Below are 19,429 nucleotides of genomic sequence, written 5' to 3'. Positions count from 1 at the left end.
AGCAGAATGGATTATGCAATGATGGGGGTGGGGTTGATTTTTGTGCCTTTTCAATCTCCCATCTCATGAGGGTTCTGTGAGAGGACTCTTCTGGCCCCATGTCTGGGATCACGGGTCCATGCTAGACCAGGCTAACCTCGTCAGGGACATGTTTGAGGAGAGGTGCACTTGATAGGCTGAGCTATCTTTTCTTGGGCCCTGCCTAAAGGCCCCTTTGGAGAGGCTGGTTCTTTCTTCCCTTCCCTTGCCTGCTTTTTCTGAAATGTGAATTCCCTGACTGCTCTAGCTTTCATGTACCTAAAAGCATCACTCCTTTTATCTGAGAAAATAGCTGATGCAGGAGTTGGGCCATTGTGTGCACACCTGAGAGCTGAGGATCAAAAGAGGGAGGCAGAAGCAGCAAAAACCAGGAGCCTATTTTGGCCCCATCCATAGGAGAGAGTTCAGAGAATCCTCACCAGCCTCAGCTCTGGCTCCAGCCCCAGCCTCAGCCCCAGCCCCAGCTCTGGCCCTAACGCCCCTTGTCTGGTTGCGCTGGATATCTCATAGATACTTATCACAGGGTATAGAATGGGAAAGAACCTTAGAAATCATCTGGTCCAACCCCTTTTATTTGATAGCAGAGGGAACTGAGACCCAGAGGAGAAACATTTTGACCATGACTATACAGCTAAGTGAGTGGCAGAGACAGGATTGGATTAAAGGTTTTATTTATGGATGTTCTTTTTTCTATGTCCCTCCTCAATCCTGTTCTCAGTGAGCCAGCCCTTCTAACAAAGAGTAAAAAGAAAGTGGAAAAAAGCGATGGAGCAAAATTTAAACAAGATATTGCTGGTAATTGACAGGATGTACAATGTTTCACAACCATTCCCTTATTATATCACCCTGTAAAGAAGAGTGAGAAGTGTGTGTGTGTGTGTGTGTGTGTGTGTGTGTGTGTGTGTATTTTAATCTCTTCTCTGGACCAAGCTTGTTCAATAGAATGCTCTATACAGTGTTTGGATTGGGTATTTGTTGTTATTCTTTCCATTTACCTTGTTTCAGTGACATTGTAGTTACTGTGTCTGTTGGTTTCTTGTTTTCACTCTGCATCAGTTCATAGATGTCTTTCAAAGCTTCTCTGAATTCTTCCCTGTTTATAATTTCTGACAGCACAGCAATATTACTTTACACTGGATAGAGTGCAGTCTTGGAGTCAGAGGAAGACTCATCCTCCTGAGCTCAGATGCTAACTAGCTGTGCAGCTCTGGGCAAGTTACTAACCTTGTTTGCCTCAGTTTCCTCATCTGTAAAATAGACTGGAGAAGGAAATGGCAAACCATTCCAGTATCTTTACCAAGGAAACCTCAAATAAGGTCATGAAGAGTCAGACATGGCTGAATGACAACAAACTTTATTACATTCGAGAACCACAATTTATTTAGTCATTCCTATTCTCATACTGACTTTATTTCTAGTTCTTTTCTAACATAAAAAGTTCTGCTAGAAATGGTTTGGTGTTATTGATTGATTGATGTAGGACCTCCCTGACTTTGACTTCCCTGGAATCTCTGGGTAAAAGGGTTAGACATTTTAGCCACTTTCAAAAAAATTTGCAATCATAGGGATAGAAGAGACTTTATAGGCTGTTGAGTCCAGTCACCCCCCTAAACATTTTTCATGCGGGTAAACTGAGGTACAGGGAAATTACATGACTTGTTCAGGGTCACACAGCTAATAAATTGTCTGAGTGAGGATTTTCCAGAATGGTTGTCTCATTTCATAGCAAAGCCAATGTTTTAGGGCAGGTTTTCTTTTTTCAAACTCAGCCCTCTTTCTCCTAATATTGAATTGCCCCTCACAGCTTCCAGAATGATGTTTGGGGTGTCAGTGCCCCAATATTTGAACTGATTGACTCACTGAAGGCCTTCCAGGTCACTGGAAGTAGGTGAGGTTCAGTTCCATGGAGGATTTTAATTTTAATTAATTAATTAAATTACTTAATTAATCTTAATTTTAGTGCTTTGCCCATTTATCTGGACTGGTAACTGGAGGCTCATGACCACCGTGGTCACTCAGTATAGAGTGGGGGGGTGAACAAAGAGTACAGGAAGAACCCTAATGACTCAGAGGAAGGAAGGAGAACATTGGAGGTGGCAAGAACCTTAGAGACTATGTAGTCTTGTGACTCTGGGCAAGTTGCTTCACAGCTTGTCCTCAGTTTCCTCATCTGTAAAATGAGAATGATGTTTGTAGTACATACCTCAGAAGGTTATTGTGAGGATCAAATGAAATATATGCAAAGTGCTTTGCAGTCTTGATGATAGCTGGCTATCAGGATGTGGGGAAAGGTGGAGATGTGACACCAATGATTTCTTTAGGTATATCCCAGCTTGTCTGGGATTAGTTTAGGAGAATGAGACATCTTCAGAGTAAGAATGAGAGTTCAAACCTCACTGAAGGTCAGTTAGGCTCAAACAAAGGAAAAATGATTCATAGCTTTGGATTGTGCCTCTAACTTTGGCGTTTCTCAACTGTGGGCTGAGAAAGTAATTTGTTGTGTCAACCTGGGAAAATAATTTCCCCTTTCTGGGCCTCATTTGCTTTCTCTGTCAAACTGGGGAGGGGGGTAACAACTTGTATAAGGTCTTCAAGGTTTCTTCTAGATCTGTTTTGTGAACTGGTCTGAATGGTTCTCTAACTCAATCAACCAGTCATTCAACAAATATTTAAGTGAAGATCAGCTCAGTTACAAAGTGGTTAGAGCACTGGGTCTGGAGTCAGATGTTTACCAGCTGTGTGACCCTTGGAAAATCACTTCACTTCTATTTGCCTCAGTTTCCTCAACTGTAAAATGTGGAGAACTTACCTCCCAGGATTGTGAAGATCAAATGAGATAATATTTGTTTAAAGTGCTCAGCACATAGAATGTGCAAATGCTTATTCCCTTCCCCCTATGCCTCCCTTTCCTCCCCAGGTACCTAATCTGTACCAGGAACTGTGCTAGATGCTAAGGATGAAGGCAAAGACAAAAAAGTCTCTGTCCTCAAACACCTCATGATTGATGATTTCCTTCTCTTTGCTACCAGAGAAAGTGCTGCTAGGAGAAATTTGACCTTTCTGTCTTTGACCCTCTTGAGATTTCTATACAAAATCAAGAGAAGATCATTGAGGGGAGGGGAGCTCACAGTGCTCAAGGTGAGTTTTGAAGGAAACTAGGAATTCAAAAGGGAAAAGTAAGGATCAATCAGTAATTATCTTTTACTGAAAAAGGCCTTGTTCCTGCCTTCAAGGAGTTTACAGTCTAGAGGAGAAAGGACATGTCCAGGAAAAGATAAGTCACCATTCAAAGTTATCTATGCTATGGTAGTGCGGTGGATAGAGTGGCAGGTCTGGAGTCAGGGAGACTCATCTTCCTGACTTCAAAGATACTTCCTAGCTGTGTGACCCCGGGCAAGTCATTTAACCCTGTTTGCCTCAGTTTCCTCATCTGTAAAATGAGCTAGAGGAGGGAATGGTCAATCAGTCCAGGATCTTTGCCAAGAAAACCCTGAATGGGGACGCAACTGAAAATGACTGAACAGTAACATTGCTAAGTGGTCCTGTGTCAGAGGACCTAGAAGGAAGGAGACATGGCTGTGATCTTGTTGGAGAAAAAACTCTAAGTGCGTGGCCAAGGATGGTTCTTGGATCTGTCATTCTGATATAGGTGGGAGAGGAGGGGAGCATGGCCATGGATACAGTGTACACTGTAGTCAGAGACAGTGACAGAGAGAAAAAAAAGAGAAGAGAGAGTAGAGAGACAAAGACAGAGCTAAGAGAGAGAAGGGAGAGGGGGGCATAGACAGAGAGAAAAGAATAGAGAGAGAGAGACAGACAAAGATGGAGAAGAGAAGAGAAGAGAGAGAGAGGGAGGCAAAGAAAGAGAAGAGAGAGAGGAGGAGGAAAGAGGGAGGCAAAGACAAAGAGAGAGAAGAGAAGAGAAGAGAAGAGAGAGGGAGGCAAAGAGAGAGGGAGGCAAAGATAGAGAAAAGAGAGGAGGAGGAGAGAGAGAGGGAGGCAAAGACAGAGAGAGAAGGGGCAAAGACAGAGAGAAAAGAAGGTAGAGAGAGAGAGATAGACAAAGACAGAGGCAAGAGAGAGAAGGGAGAGGGGGGCAAAGACAGAGAAAAATAAAGTAGAGAGGAGAGAGAAAGAAGAATGGGGGAGGGTGTGTGGGAGAGTAGACAAACAGAGAGGAGGGTTAGAAAGCAGGGTGGTTGCCTAAGGGAGTTGCCCTTTTCTTTAATATTGCTCCAGTCCCACAAGGACCCTGTGATCTCAGTCGGTGAAGGACAGGACATCCTAAGCGTATATATAGATGCAGCTTCACCTACAGGCAATATGAGGACCATGCTTCCATGGGACATAAATTTCCACTTTTCTTCTGCCTCGGTGGGAAAGCACTGCCCTGATCTGCTCTTTTACCTCATAATCCTTGTGGCCAACAACATCAATGTTGAGGTGGAATGTAGGGGAGTCAGGAGAGCTGGAGTCCAGCCCCAGCTCTGCCACTTAAGGGACATGTGCTCTTAGTTAAATGGGCCCCAGTTTCTTCATCTGTACAACAAGATAATAATACCCTACCTCTATAGGGTGGTTTCGGGGCTCAAATGGGAGAGTGGGTATAAAAGCACTTTGTTAAATTGTAAAGAGCTGTCCAGATGTAATATCTCATGATAATAATGAATATAATTCTAATTATAATCACGTGGTTGGCCAGGGCCTGGAGTGTGATCTGTGGTCGGGGAACAGTTTTCCATGATAATAATAGCTAACATTTACATAGCACTATGGTTTGCAAAGTGTTTTACCAGACTGATCTTTGTTTGAAAATAAAATAAAATTTAATTAAAAAGAAACACACCCCACCAAAGTGCTTTACCATGGAGTTAAGTGGCTCAGACACACATGTGTGCTCATAGATTCAGACACACACAAACACACTCAGACGCACTCTGAGAGACATCCTTGGCTTCTCCCTTTGTTGCTGGAAGCTAAGAGACAGCTTTTATTCCTTGCTGTACAACTTGGACATCTTTGTCACTAAGGAAATGAGGGAGCTTCCCTCCCTTATTCAGCAAACATTTACTGAGAACAGATTCTGAGTAAGGTACTGTGTTAGGCCCTGGGGGAGCTAGAAAGATAAATAAAATGGTATTGGCTGAGGCAGCTGGGTGGTCCACCATATAGAGCATTAATCCTGAAGTCAGGAAGACTTCAATTCAAATCCAGCCTTAAATGCTTTTGTGTGACCCTGGGCAAGTCACTTAACTTACCTACCTCAGTTTCCTTATCTGTAAAATGGGGAAAAATAGTAGCATTTACCTCTCAGGGTTGTTGTAAAGATCTAATGAGATAAGATTTGTAAAGACTTTGGCATGGTACCTAGCACATAGTAGGGCCTAATAAATTCTTGTTTCCTTATTTGTATCCTAATGGTAGTGGAGGTGGGATTGGACCTAGGATCAAGGACCAAATAGCTGCCAGACAAAGTATAATTTGAAGGTAAGAGGCACCGTAATATGGCAGAAGAAGCTGTCCCTCAGGTACCCTATATTCTTAATAGGTGAAGGACGGAACGTAGATGGATTCAGATGCACCTATAGGCAGTATGCGGATCATCTTTGGGACAGGCCAAAGGTCAGCAAAAGTGACCCATCAGATGCATCCTGGCTGTGTGACTTTGGCCAAGTCACATTTCTGCAGATCTCTCAGTTTCCTCTGCTAAAGTAGGATAATACTTGCATTACCCACCCTGCAAGCCGGTTGCAAGGAAATTGCTTTGGAAAGTACTTTAAAGCATTCTACAAATTAATCCAAAGGGCCATCAGAGAAGTGTACACAAGGTACACTGAGAGCCCTAAGGGAAGAGAGAGCCCTTCTGGGTGGGGAGATGAGGGAAGGCTTCCTGAAGCAGGTTCTGCTGTTGCTGGGCCTTGAAGGAGGGAGAAGACTTTGATAACAAAGGTGAGGGATCCCTGGGTCATCCATAGAAAGTTAGTAAAGTCCTAGGAGGCCAGGGAGTTCAACCTCTACACAGAGGTTAGTTGACATGTCCAGGGTCACATAGCTGCTGAGTGTCTGAAGCAGCACTTAAACCCAAGGTCTTCCTAATTCCAAGTCCAGTTCAGTGTCCACTGCATGAGGTGGCCTCTTACGCATGGAGGGGAGGGCATTCCAAGCTTGAAGGAAGTCGAGATGGGGAGATGAAAGAAGATGGAAGAGACCAAGAGTAGGATGGGGAGGAAGCACTTCCTCTGAGGCCTCTCCTTGCGGCTGGTGAGGAACAGTTGTGAGATGAGAGAAGAATGTTAAACAAGTATCACTCGTTCCCTGCTGGGCTGTGGCCGCAGAGATTGACTGAGGAACGCTGAGCCGAGCCAGAATGAAGCCCAAATAATCACTGTGTTTGGGCCCTCAGAATACCTCCCCTACCCACTGAGGAACCCTCCTCTCCGCTGGGCAGGGAGCTAGGGAGGGAGGGAGAGTCGGCTACAGGATCCTCTTAGCATTCAGAGGAGTGGTCATCAGCTCACAGACAATGTGATGATGGTCCTGGGAGATGGGGGAGCTTGGGAGAGAAAAGGGGGAGTAGGAGAGACACAGAGGAGATGGAGACACATAGAGGAAGGGTGGGGAGACAGCCATGGAGGCTGGAACAAAGAGAAGGAGAGGAAGAAATAAGATAGTGATAAGCAGAAAGGCAGGCAGAGAGAAGAGAGAGAAACAAGGGAAAAGGGGCGGGGGGGTGGGGGGGAGGTGAGACCAAGAAATTGGAGAGAGCCAAACAGTTAGATGGAAAGAATTAGTAACCTAGAGAATGTGAGGGAGACAGAGAGAGGCAGGAGAGAAAAGAAAGGGACAGAGAGACATATAGAAAAGCATAGAAAAGAGAACACAAACACACGGAAAAACAGAAAAATAAGGAGAGATAAAGAGAAGGGACAGAGAGAGGCAGAAGCAGAGAATGAGAGACACAGAGAAACAGAAGACTATGAAAGAGGGAAACAGACAGAGTCAGTTACAGAGGAGAACCCACAAGAAAAAGAAAAAGAAAGCTGCTTAAGGACAGAGCAAAAAACCCCACCCCTTGGGTCAGCTTGGTTCTCTGTTAAAGGAGTTTCAGGCATCGTCTAGAAAATGTGTGTGCTGGGGAGAGAGGATGTTCTTCAGGCATTGAGATGGTTGTGTTTTCTCATCCCAGCCTAATCCCATGGTCCTGGGATGCAGAGATAGCTGGGATGCAGATCTTAAAGGAATATTGGTACTGATTAGGCCTGCTCTTTTCTCTTTGGAAAAAGCCTGCATCCAAACTAGCTTAGCATTGCCTGACTGTTTATCCCATATTAGGTACGACCAGACTACTCTTCTCCCCACCTTTCCCACAGGTAGACAGATAGATAAAACACTTATTAAGCAATTGTAGCACAGTAGATTAGAGCACTGCACTTGGCATCAAGAAGACTCATCTTCATGGCTTCAAATTCAGCCTCAGAATTAGCTGTGTGACTCCGGGCAAGTCATTCCACATTGTTTCACCTTGCCTCAGTTTCCTCATCTGTCAAATGAGCTGGAGAAGGAAATGGCAAACCATTCCAGTATCTTTGCCAAGAAAACCCCAATTGGGGTCAAGAAGAGTCAGACTAGACTGAAACAACTCAGTAACAATAAATATTCCAGGCACTGTGCTAAGAACCAGTACAAAATGCAAATACAAGAGCAAAACAGTCCTTGTTTTCTCAAGAAGCTTACATCATAACAGGGGAAGAAAAATTTAAAGGAGATCCGGAAAACAGGGGCCAGGAAGAAAGGTACTTACTCTCTGAGGGATAAGGCTGCTGGTGAGAAAATAGATCAGTCTGGAGAGTGAGTTGAGATGGAAGCGTCATGAAAGAGGTATCTTTCCTCTCCAGCTCTGGATTTTGGAACTCCCCTTCCAATTCCTCTCCTTCCTCAGGAAATTTAATCCTCCTACAAAGATTTTTTAAGTAGTTTTAAAAAATTATATTTTTTTGTTTTTATATCACTTTAATTTCTGTATGTAATTTGCATGCATATGTATATAATTTCTGTATAGCCCTTGTAACAAAGCATAAAAACATAATTGGGGGAAAAAGACCAATTCAGTAAAACTAATCAACATAATATATACAGAGTTCCATACTCATAGTTCCCTACGTTTGCAAAGAATAGTGGCAAGCTTAAGTCCTTATCTTTTCTCCAGGGTTAAGCTATTATAATATAACATTATATTATAATCACATAATGTATTATAATTATACCACATTCCGTATCTAGTTTTTTCTTTTCATTTATGTGGCTGTAATCATTCTATATGTTGTTTTCCAGGTTCTGCATAATTCACTCTACACTGATTCATATTTCTTCCCATCCTCCTCTGAATTCTTCATAGTTATCATTTTTTATGACATAGCAATATTCTGTTAATTCTTGTATCAGAATTTGTTTAAACGATAGACATTTGCTTTGATTCTAGGTCTTTGTTAGCACAGAAAGTGCCACTGTGAATATTTGGGTGTATATGAGACCTTTCTTTTAGGCTATCCTGGGACCTCTTCTCCTCCCTTTTTTTATTATTTCACTTGGTGATCTCGTCAGCTTCCATGGATTCAGTGATCCTCTCTGTGCTAATGATTCTCAGATTCTCTCTCCTGATGTCTAGTCACATATTCCCTTCTTGGACATCTCAAAATGGATGACCCTATATATGCCTCAAATTCAGTAAGTACCAAAAAGAACTCATTATTTCTTCCCGTCCTTCCTCCACTTAGAGTATTCCTATATTATAGGACTTCCCTGTTATAGTAGAAGGCACCATCATCTTCCCATTCTCCCAGGCTCCTAACCTCAGAGTTATGACTCCTTCCTCATATCTACCCTACATATCCAATTTATTGCCAAGTCCTGTCATTTCTACCTTCAGAACATTTCTCATCTATGTCTTCCCTTTTCCATTCACATAGTTGCTACCCAGTGTAGGCCCCCATCACCTTCCACCTGGACTATTGCCCATACTTTGTGTCTTCCTCAAGTCTCTCCCCATCCCTCTTCTACTCACCTGACAAAGTCATCATCGTTTAATTAGGTTTGACCATGTTATACTCTTACACGACCAACTCCAGTGACTCCATATTACTTCCAGGATGAACTATAAAATTCTCTGTCTGCCCTTTCAAGCCTTTTACAACCTGACCTCCATGTTGTTCCTCACACAAGACTCTCCATCTCCTGACTCTAGCCTTTTCACTGACCCCCAGGCTTGGAATATCTCTGCCTCCTGGCTTCCTTGACTCAGTTAAATCCCACATTCTGTTGTTTTTTAACTTATATTGTATTTATTTATTTTGGGTAGGCAATTGGAGTTAAGTGACTTGCTCAGGGTCACACAACTAATAAGTGTCTGAAGGCAGATTTCAACTAAGGTCCTCTTGACTCCAGGGCCAGGGCTTTATCCTCTAGGCTATCTAGCTGCCTCCAAATTCCACCTTCTACAAGACATCCTTAATTAAGCTCCCCTTAATTCTAGAGCCTTTCCTCTGAGATTATCTCCAATTTACCCTGTGTCTATCTTGTTTGAACATAGTTGTTTGCATGTTGTCTCCCCTGTGAGACTGTGAATTCCTCAAAAGCAAGTTCTGTTTTTGCCTTTTTTGTAACCTTGGTAATTAACACAGTACCTGGTATAGAGTAGGCACTTTGAAAATGCTTGTTGATTGATTGGCTATACTTGAACACTCTGAGGTCCATGCCTAGGAGCTTTCAGTAAATTGCTTTTAACAAGAGGAGTTGAAATAAAAGAATTTGGGGGTTAACCCATAAGCAAATTCAGTGAGCCAAATCAACCTATTCCTCCTCCCCTTAAGCATCCTGGTAAACCAAGGATTGGTCACATATAAGTTCAAAGGATGAAGAATGGGGTGGGGCTAACAAGGAAAGACTTCTTAGAGGAAATGACTCAACCTTGGCTGGCCAGGGGTCTGAAGAAGGAAGGGTGTGTCCCTTACCATCCCTGGAAAATCCCAGTAGAACTGGTGACATTTGAAGGTCTGGGATGGAGGTGGAAGGGGTTCCTATACCCTTTTATTAATTGAACAAAGAACCCAAGGTCTACCTCTGATTTTTCTGCTAGTCATTCCATCCACCTGGGTTTTCCTTCTCTTTAAAACGAAGGTGTTAAACTAGATAATATTTAAGATCCCTTCCAACTCTCATAGTATATTCCTCTCAAATAACCAAGACTAGATGAAGGGAGCTGAAATTAGAAATGGGGGCTGTGAGATGGTGGAATTTTCTCTCTAGAGGCTATTTGGCCAGAGGATGGGAGAACAACTACTGATTGCAGGCAGAGGGATGAACTGACATCTGAAGGCCCCTTCTGCCACTCAGCTTCCAAGTAAGGGCCAAACAGTCTTAGTTAATGGAACTAATCCTCTTGGGCTTACTCTTCTAGCTCATTACATAAGTTAAAGATTTTCAGGACTCTTTTGGAGAAGGGATGTGGTGAAGCTGTATAATTGGGGCCTGGTTTGTGTAGGGACTGATAAGAGTATGTTCATACTGTGCTGTAGAATTCATTCATTCATTCATTCATTCACTTATTTATTTATTGGCAAGGCAGTTAGGGTTAAGTGACTTGCCCAAGGTCACACAGCTACTAAGTGTCGTGTGTGAACTCAGGTCCTCCTGACTGAAGGGCTGTTGCTCTATCTGCTGTGCCACCTAGGTGCCCCAACACGGAAGTCATTTTTTTGAGACAATGAGGGAGTTAAGTGACTTGTCCAGGGTCATACAGGTAATAAGTGTCTGAGCTTAGGTTTGAACCCAGGTCCGCCTCACTCTCCGGCCAGTGCTCTAGTCATCACACCACCTTCCTGCTCCCTGCTATAGAATTTACAGACTCTCCCTTGTGGGAAGGAGGACCTCACCTCTGATTTCATTAGTGTAGTAGATCACTGTTAGTGAGGAAAGTTCCTCCACCAATGCAGATTAATGTGTCATAATAACATGATAAAAATAAAAATAAAAATGTGTCTCTGTGTGCCAGGCACTGTGGTAAACGTTGGGGGTATAAAGAAAGGCAAAAGCCAGTGCCTATTCTCAAGGAGCTCATAGTCTAATGGGAGAGACAACATGCAAACAATTATTTACAAGCAAGCCATATACAGGATAAACCAGAAATAACTGGAAGGCACTAGAATTAAGAGGGGTCAGGAAAGGCTTTCCAGAGAAGGTAGGATTTTAGCTGGGATTTTAAGAAAGCCAGGGAAGCTAGGAGAGTGAGATGGTGAGAGGAGGAGGGAGAGCATTCCAGCACCGGATTGAAGAGGGTGTGTGTGTGTGTGTGTGTGTGTGTGTGTGTGTGTGTGTGTGTGTGTGTGTAGAGGTTATGAAGACCTTTAAAAGTCAAACAGAGGGATTTTATAGATGATCCTGGAGGTGATAGGGAGCCCCCAGAGTCATTCAATAACTTACATTTTTAGAGAGCTGCCTAGTCTATTCTAACTTCTGGACTAATACTCACTCACTCCCTCTGTCTATCTATCTGTCTGTCTATCTTTCTACCTGCTACTATACTATCTAAAAACCAAGCAGATAATGGTAACTTAGCATTTGAACCTACATCCTCAAATACCAAATCCCAAGACTTTATTTATTTTCTTACTGTTTCACACTGTCATTTAACTTTTCCGAGACTCAGTTTTCTCATCTGCAACATGGGGATGGTAAAACACCTGCCTTGTGAAGATCAAATAAGATGATACATGCAAAGTGATTTGCAAACCTTAAAGTGCTATATAGATGTTAGCTGTCTTATTATTATTCATATCGAGTGCTGAGGGGACTGGTATGAATAGAACATGTGTACATGTATATAACAGGCATGGCTGGAGCAACAGGAAGCAGGTGGGGCTTGAGAAGTCTTGGTGGAGCTGGACATTCAAATGCAGTTATTAACTGTTACCCTGAGTATCAGGTTAACCTGACATGTATTCCATATGAGGATCCTGAAATTCAGGAGTAGTGTAGAGGTGGGAGAGCTTTTCTGATCGTCCTAGTGGATGATTTTCTTTCTCTCCTAAAATTACCTTGTTGGTATTATTTGATTGTGTCTAGAGACACATTTTATTCCCCCCTACCCCCCCAGAATGGAAGCTCTCTGAGGGCAAGGACTTTTTTAGGTTTGTTTTTTCACTAGACTTATTGCTTATCACCCTTGTTCATGTATATCTTGGCTAAGCTGCCCTACTTGTTTTCTGTACTCAGTCTTCCATCTCCCATCTCCTTTTGCATAGCTTGCTTCCCATGACTAAAATGCTCATCATCTCTGAAGTTTTACCTTATGGGGGGGAGCCATTTTTGATTACTGTAGTCATTAATGATTTATATTTTGTGTCTCACCACTACCCATTAGTAGAATATAAGCTTCTTGAAGGCAGGGATTGTTTTCATGTTTTTTTTTTGTATCCCCAATTCCCTTGCACAGTATCTGGCACGTAGTAGGAATTTAATAAATGCTTGTTGAATTTTTCTGACTTATTGAGTGGCAGGAGACACTGGAATAAGCTCAAAGATCTTAAGGTATGATGAGAGGAAAACAGACCTGTGGAAGGACCACAGGCAGGGAAGATGTTGGGCGTCTCTGGGCATCCATTTTTTAAAGGGAACTTGCCCTAGGGAGGTGGTGGGAGTTTGGGAGAAGTCATGAGCTGGGTGGTCAGGTTCAGGGTTGAGGCCCCTCTCTCTAGCCTCTGGAGTTAGTAGTTATCTCTCTCTGTCCCCCCAGATCCCTCAGATCAGCTACGCATCCACAGCTCCTGACCTGAGTGACAACAGCCGTTATGACTTCTTCTCCCGGGTAGTGCCCTCGGACACATACCAGGCTCAGGCCATGGTGGACATCGTCCGTGCACTCAAGTGGAACTACGTGTCCACGTTGGCCTCAGAGGGCAGCTATGGCGAGAGCGGGGTGGAGGCCTTCATCCAGAAGTCCCGTGAGGATGGTGAGCCAGTTGCCCCATGGGGGTGTGTGTCTGTGTCTATGTGTGTTTGGGGGTGGGTACTTGGGGTAAGAACTTGGAGTAGAACGTCCAATGTGGTTAAAATCTCATCATCTGTGGGTGGACTTACATTTCTTTCTTGTTCCTGTGTTTTTTGAGAGAAACCTTTTGATAATATATTTATGTATCATAGTTATATTCAAATACTCGGATGACAGATTCCTTATAGACTCTTAGAGTTGGAAGAGACTTTGGAGGTGATCAAACACAACCTGCTCCTAATCAGGACCTCCTCTAATTGATCCTGGATAAGATAATCATCCAACTTGCCCTCAAAATCCCCTAGTGATGGGGAAACCCACCATCTCTTGAAGTAGTCCATTTCAATTTGTGGTCCCTCTGATTATTAGGATATATGTCCTTACACCAATCTAAAATCCACCACCCTTCAACTTTCACCCAGTTGTCCATGTTTTGCCCTCTGGGGCCAAGCAGAACAAATTCAGTCCTTCTTCCACAATGGTGGCCTGTTGAACACTTGGAAAGATCTAATTCCACTCCATCCCCAAGTCTTAAAATAACTGATATTCTCTTAGAACTCATAGAATCTTCCAGTTGGAAGTGACCATAGTAAAGGTTCACCCTTTTTTTTCTTTTTGGGTATTGTGAACCCCTTTGGTAGTCTGGTGAAGCCTATGGATCCTTTCTCAGAGTAATGTTTTTAAATGCATAAAATAAAATACATAGGATTACAAAGGAAACCAATTCTAGTGAAACAAAGATATGATTATTTTCCTGTGTAAGTTCATGGACCCAACCCCCTCCCCCAACTCAGATCTATAGGGTTCTCTGATCTCCAGGTCAAGAACCCTTACCATAAGTATCTAGTTTAACCTCCTCTTCCCTTCCCCCAAGGAGTCCCTTTTACAATGGTTATATCATTTCTGCTTGAATACCTCCAATAATAGGGCATTCGTTAAAGCCATCCATTCCATTATTGGAAAGTTCCGATCATTAGAAAACTCTAATGGAGTCCAAATCTGCTTCCTTGAACTTCCACACAGAGGTCTTTGTTTTGCTCTTGGTGGCTATATAGACTAAGTCTTATCTCTTTTCCTTTTGGTAGCTCTTCAGATATTTGAAGACGGCTCTCATCTTCTTACTTATATTGTTTCTACTTCAGGCTAAATATTCCTTCAACCAATCTGGGATGGCATGACTCAGAGTCCTCTCACTGGTTGGAACAGCTTCCCTTGGTCACCATTTTGTCAGTGTACTTCTGAAAATATGGCACTGGGAACTGAACGCATCACTCTAGATGTGGTCTGACTGGGGTGCACTAAGAGTGCAGTGGGACTGTTGACTCTCAGGTTTTGTTCCATAAACCTCTGTTAATGTAATCTAATATCCTTTTAGCTTCTTTAGCTACTATGTCATACTGAGGGTTCTTGCGGTCTGTCCCATGCCATCTTCAACCAGAGCTTTTACACATGAACAGAGGAACAAGATGAAGTTCTGAGAGCCTGGTTGTTTTTCATCTGAGTTTCTGTCCTCTCAGATATGGAGTGGAGAAGGAAAAGGTTAAGCTTGTTGAAGGCAAGAACTGTCTTTTGCCTCTTTTGTATTCCTAGCATTTAGTATGGTGACTGGCACCTCAAGGGTAGATGATGCTGTTGATTGAGGTGTATTTAGGGCTGCTAGGGAGATGACTTTTGTGGATGTGATGGATGAGCAGCTGGCTGGATGTGGAATTGGGAGTGATAGGGGAGTAAACAAGCATTTATTAAACACCTCATATTACCCAGCACTGTGCTAAGGGCTTTACAAACTCTATTTTATTCAATGCTGACAATAACCCTATGAAGTAGGTGCTGTTCTTACCCCCATTTTACAGTTGAAGAAACTGAGACAAGCAGAGGCTGGACTCTACAGTCTGTACAAAACTCTCCTGGCTCTGCCATTCTGTGTTTCTATATGGTTCTAGGGCATTGGGTGCCAGGGGATGGAGCCCTGAAGATTAATTTAGCTTCTTACAGTTTTTCCCAAGTGGGGTCTTCCAGCAGAGATACTGGACAGACGCGATCCTAGAGGAAGGGAAGAGGGGTTTGCTCTGGAGTCCATAAGCCATGCTGGAGGGAGAGGGGATCAGGGACTGGCCTGGCTATGGCAGAATCCTCCCTTCCTGCATCCCCTTTCCTGCCCCTTCATACTCCCAGCAATGCTGACTAACCCTCTCCCACCTCCCAGCCTCCCTGCCCTAGCCTCCTGACAGCTGATTCTTGGGTCTCTAAATAGCTTAATGTATGCTTCCCCGACCTTGCACTAACGTCTCTCTATATATTTATACCTTCACAGCCCAGGATTATAATTGCTTTTCATAAGGACCACATAGTGTCCAAATGCTGGCCGTCGGTAATACCCTGCAGGCCTAATCCTGCTATAAATCTCACATAAGCCCTTTTAATTGTATAGTTGAAGCGGCCTCTGGTTCCTGCAATGAGGCTGGAGGGAGCCCAGGAAGTGGGGCAGTGTTGATGGATGGGCGCAGTTCCCAGCCTCCCCAGCTGAGGCCCTGGAAGGGGAAGCAGAGGAAAAGACAAATCCTGACTTCCCCTCCCCTTTCTCTGGGCCATTTCTCTCTTCCTGAGGCCTACGTGTCTAGACGAGGGGGCCCAAGCAGTGAAAGAGATAGATAAAGCAGATCAGGGGTGTGTATGTATGTGTGTGGGTACTTCCTGGACTTTACTGAGTAACTGTGGACTAGACCTCCTACCCCTCAGTCTGCCTGAGGCTGAGAGAGACCAAGGTCACTTCATCTCCCCTCCCTTCTCCACCTGATCTGGCCCAGAGCCAAGCAGCAGCCCACTCCCCCGCCTTGTGCCCGGGCTGTGCCCTCCTTGAGTAAACAATAAGCCAATTACCACAGCCCCCGGTCCCTTAAATGAAATTTGATGGGGAAGGGGGTGGGTGGAGACTGGCTTTAGCCCAAATGAAAGACAGGAGAAAAACTGCTGCTCTCGAGATCTCCAAATTGAAATCTGAATTGAGCGGCCGGTAGAAAGGGCCTGATGTACCTTGTAGCCTAATCCCTCCAAAAGATTAAAGATGTCTTTGGCCCGTATATTGTATTGATTCATCTTCTGAAATATAAATCATCTGTGAGCCTCTTGGCAGCCGGAGCAACAGCATTGAGAAGCTGAAGCTGGACTTGGGTGGTGGTGAGGAGTGGGGTGGAGGGAGAGGAAGGGTGCTCACTGCCTTGAGGATGAAGGGGGAGCAGCCTAATGAGCAGGGACAACTGGCTTGGGGGCCTTCTGACACTGTCCAGCTTGTGAAGGAATGGACTGCTGCCTGAGGGGAGAAAGAGAAGGGGGAGGATGGAGAGGAAAAAGGGAGAGGGTGGGAGGAGAAAGGAGAGAGGGGGATGGAGAGGAGAGAGGGAGGGAGGAAGAGAAGAGAAAAGGAAATGGAGAGGAGAGAGAGAGAGAAAGAGAGAGAGAGAGAAGAGAGAAGAGAGGAAAAGGAAAAAAGTACATTCTTAGCTCTCAAAGTTAGCTTTGGTTGAACCTTCTCTCATTCAAATTAGGGCAAAGCAGAGAGGGGATTATGTTCCATATGAGAGTCCAGAAAAACCAGGAGGGAATCCCATGAACCCAAGAGAACTACAGAGAAATTGGTGGCAACTTAAAAAAAGAGAGTCTGATTCCCCAGCAGGTCTGTGATCCTTGTCTAACACATGTAGTGAAAAGAGATTTCCCTGGGTTCGAGATCTGGGATTTGGACTCTATTGCTCCTGTGTCTTTGGGTGAGTCCCTTCATCCCTCTGGGCCTTCGTTTCCCTCCTCTTTAAACTGAGGCTGAAGATCTGGAATGAGTGAATGAAGAAGCATTTACTCAGTACCAGGCGTGGTGCTAAAGTAAGTGTTGGGCACACAGCTTTTAAAAGTGAGACAATGGCTGCCCTTAAGGTATTCACACTCATTTTATGAGACAACTCATAAAAAAAGTGTAGCTGCCAGGCAGATGCAAAGGCCTGGAAAGCTTGAGTACAGCCAGGGGCAAATGGCAAGTCACAAGTTACCTAAGTTGACCAGATGACAGTGCTGCTAGACTGTGGAGCCTAAAGGCAGGGCAGATGGTGAGGCTTGCTGGTCCCCCAGCTCACCTGAGTGGTGGGGAGATGTTGACCTACCTTTCAAGCCCTTTGAGCAGTCAAACAGTTCAGATGAAGGAGGAAGTCAAAGGGGAGAGTGCTCCCAATGGTGGTGGTGTCTCTCTGGATGGGTTCTGAGATAGGAAAGAGGCAGATCTCCAGGCTCCCTCCTAGTTCTGACATTTTATGTTTCAAGATTCTTTCCAGCTCTGATAATCCAAGCTTCATTTCCTGCTATTCTAGCTCCTAAAGGGAGCATCTAGATTGCACAGTCAATACAGTGCCAGGCCTAGAGTCTGAGAAGACCTGAGTTCAAATCGTGACTCAGACACTCTTTACTCTGTTTGCCTCAGTTTTCTCATCTGTAAAATGAGCAGGAGAAGGAAATGGCAAACCACTCCAGTATCTTTACCAAGAAAACACCAAAAAGTGTCACAAAGAGTCAGATGTGACTGAAAACTACAGAACGACAACAGTTCTACGGTTCCTTCTGGTTTTAAGGTTCTGTGTTCTAACATTCTCTTCAGCTGATATTCCAAGCTCTGCTTTCTGACATTCTAAGCTCCAAGGTCACTTCTGGTTCTGACATTTTATGTTCTAGCATTCTATATTCTACAGTCCTTTCTGTGTCTGTCACTTTTTGATGACATAGACTTTCCTCCCGTTTTACCCGTCTTAAAAGAAATGTTTTCTTGATAACTTTTCTTTACATTCCCATCATTTCATCTCTACTGCTCCCTTCATCCCCCCAGACTGACCTCTTTCTCTTGGCAAAGAAAAACAAGCAAAGGTTCAAATTAGGGACTGCATTCTGTCCTTGTATACAATGGTCTCTCCCAGTAGTGCTCCCTCCCTCTTTGCTGTGAAAGGGGAGGTGGATTTCTTTTTCTGTCCTCCAGGACTATTGCTAGCTTTTCTTTTTAAATTTGTATTTCTGTCTCCTGCTTTTACATCTCTTTCATCTCCAAATATATCTCTTTCCTCTCCCCATAACAAAATAACAACAAAAAAAGAAAAAGAAAGGAAAAAAAAGCAGTTCTGCAAAGCTAACCAACACATCCAAATCTGACTGCATATGCAACATTCCTCTTCCATAGCTCCCCACCTCTCCATGGAAGAGGAAGTGAATTCTTCTCATGCCTTCCTCAGTGCCAGGAATGGTAATTATAATTAAACTTCATTCAATTTCAGCTAGGTGATGTAGTGGATAGAGTGCTGGGCTGGAGTCAGGAGGACTTGAATTAAATTTTACCTTAGATACTACATGGGCAAGTCATCTAACCTTTGTCTCTTCAGTTTCCTCAACTGTAAAATGGGGATAGTTATAGCACCTGCCTTCCAGGGTTGTTGTGAGATCAAATGAGATAATATTTATCAAATGCTTAGCTTAGTGCCTGGCACGTAGTAGGCATAATATATAATATGATATGATATATCTGTGAAGATACACATATAGTACACATGAAGATATATTTGTGTATAGAATTATATAGTGTTTACCACATATAAATGATTATTCTCTTTCCTTTTCTTTTTTATTCCTTTTACATCTTGTGGCCATTGTACTTGGCACATAGTAGGTGCTCAGTAAGTGCTTGTTGGTTGGTGGGTTAATCGGTTGTGTGTGTTGTACTCAATACTTATTGAGTGTATATTGTTTCCCAATTGTGCTTGCTTCACTTTGCATTGAACAGATCTTAATATGCTTCTCTGCATTCTTCATATTAGTTATTTCTTATGGAATAGTAATATTCCTTTAGATTCCTGTATAATCTTCATTGTCTTTTCAGTCACTTTGGGGTGGATTTCCCTTTCTGATTGATTCTTTATGGGTCCCCCCAACACTGCAGCCTCACTCCCATTCTCTGTTTCCAGCATGGTGGGCACCAATTAGAGATTGCTCTTGCTTTCATAAACCTTGAGTGTTCATATATCTAACCTGGGCTTTCTGCCAATCCTATGAAGTAAGGTCTATAATGGGAAACTGATTCTGATACCCCAAGTTCAAATCTCTTCCCATTGTGTGGCAGGAGCATATATCACACAGGTGTCTCATAGAATGTTACCTGCTTTTCACATGTATAATGGGTCATATTGCCTGCCTTCTCAATGTGTGGGAGAGGGGCAGGAGGGAAGGAAAGAATTTAGAACTCAAAATTTAAAAAAATAATGTTAAAAACAAACATATATCTATATCTATATCTGAAAGAATATTAGCTCCTGGAAGTGAGGGGCT

At 43.4% G+C, this 19,429-nt stretch overlaps 1 protein-coding gene across 2 annotated transcripts in view; it reads left to right on the top strand.

The window, feature by feature from the left end:
- Positions 1-19,429, top strand: part of GRM4 (glutamate metabotropic receptor 4) — a 326,723-nt gene that overhangs the window by 132,525 nt on the left and 174,769 nt on the right. For both annotated transcript variants that reach the window (XM_072641785.1, XM_072641786.1), the window contains exon 3: positions 12,827-13,043. In XM_072641785.1, the coding sequence (XP_072497886.1) occupies positions 12,827-13,043 (217 nt within the window). The remainder of the gene's footprint in view (positions 1-12,826; positions 13,044-19,429) is intronic.

This window comes from Notamacropus eugenii, chromosome 2 (genome assembly GCF_028372415.1).
Source record: "Notamacropus eugenii isolate mMacEug1 chromosome 2, mMacEug1.pri_v2, whole genome shotgun sequence".
Lineage (NCBI taxonomy): Eukaryota > Metazoa > Chordata > Mammalia > Diprotodontia > Macropodidae > Notamacropus > Notamacropus eugenii.
This window is presented reverse-complemented; position numbering and strand designations above follow the sequence as displayed.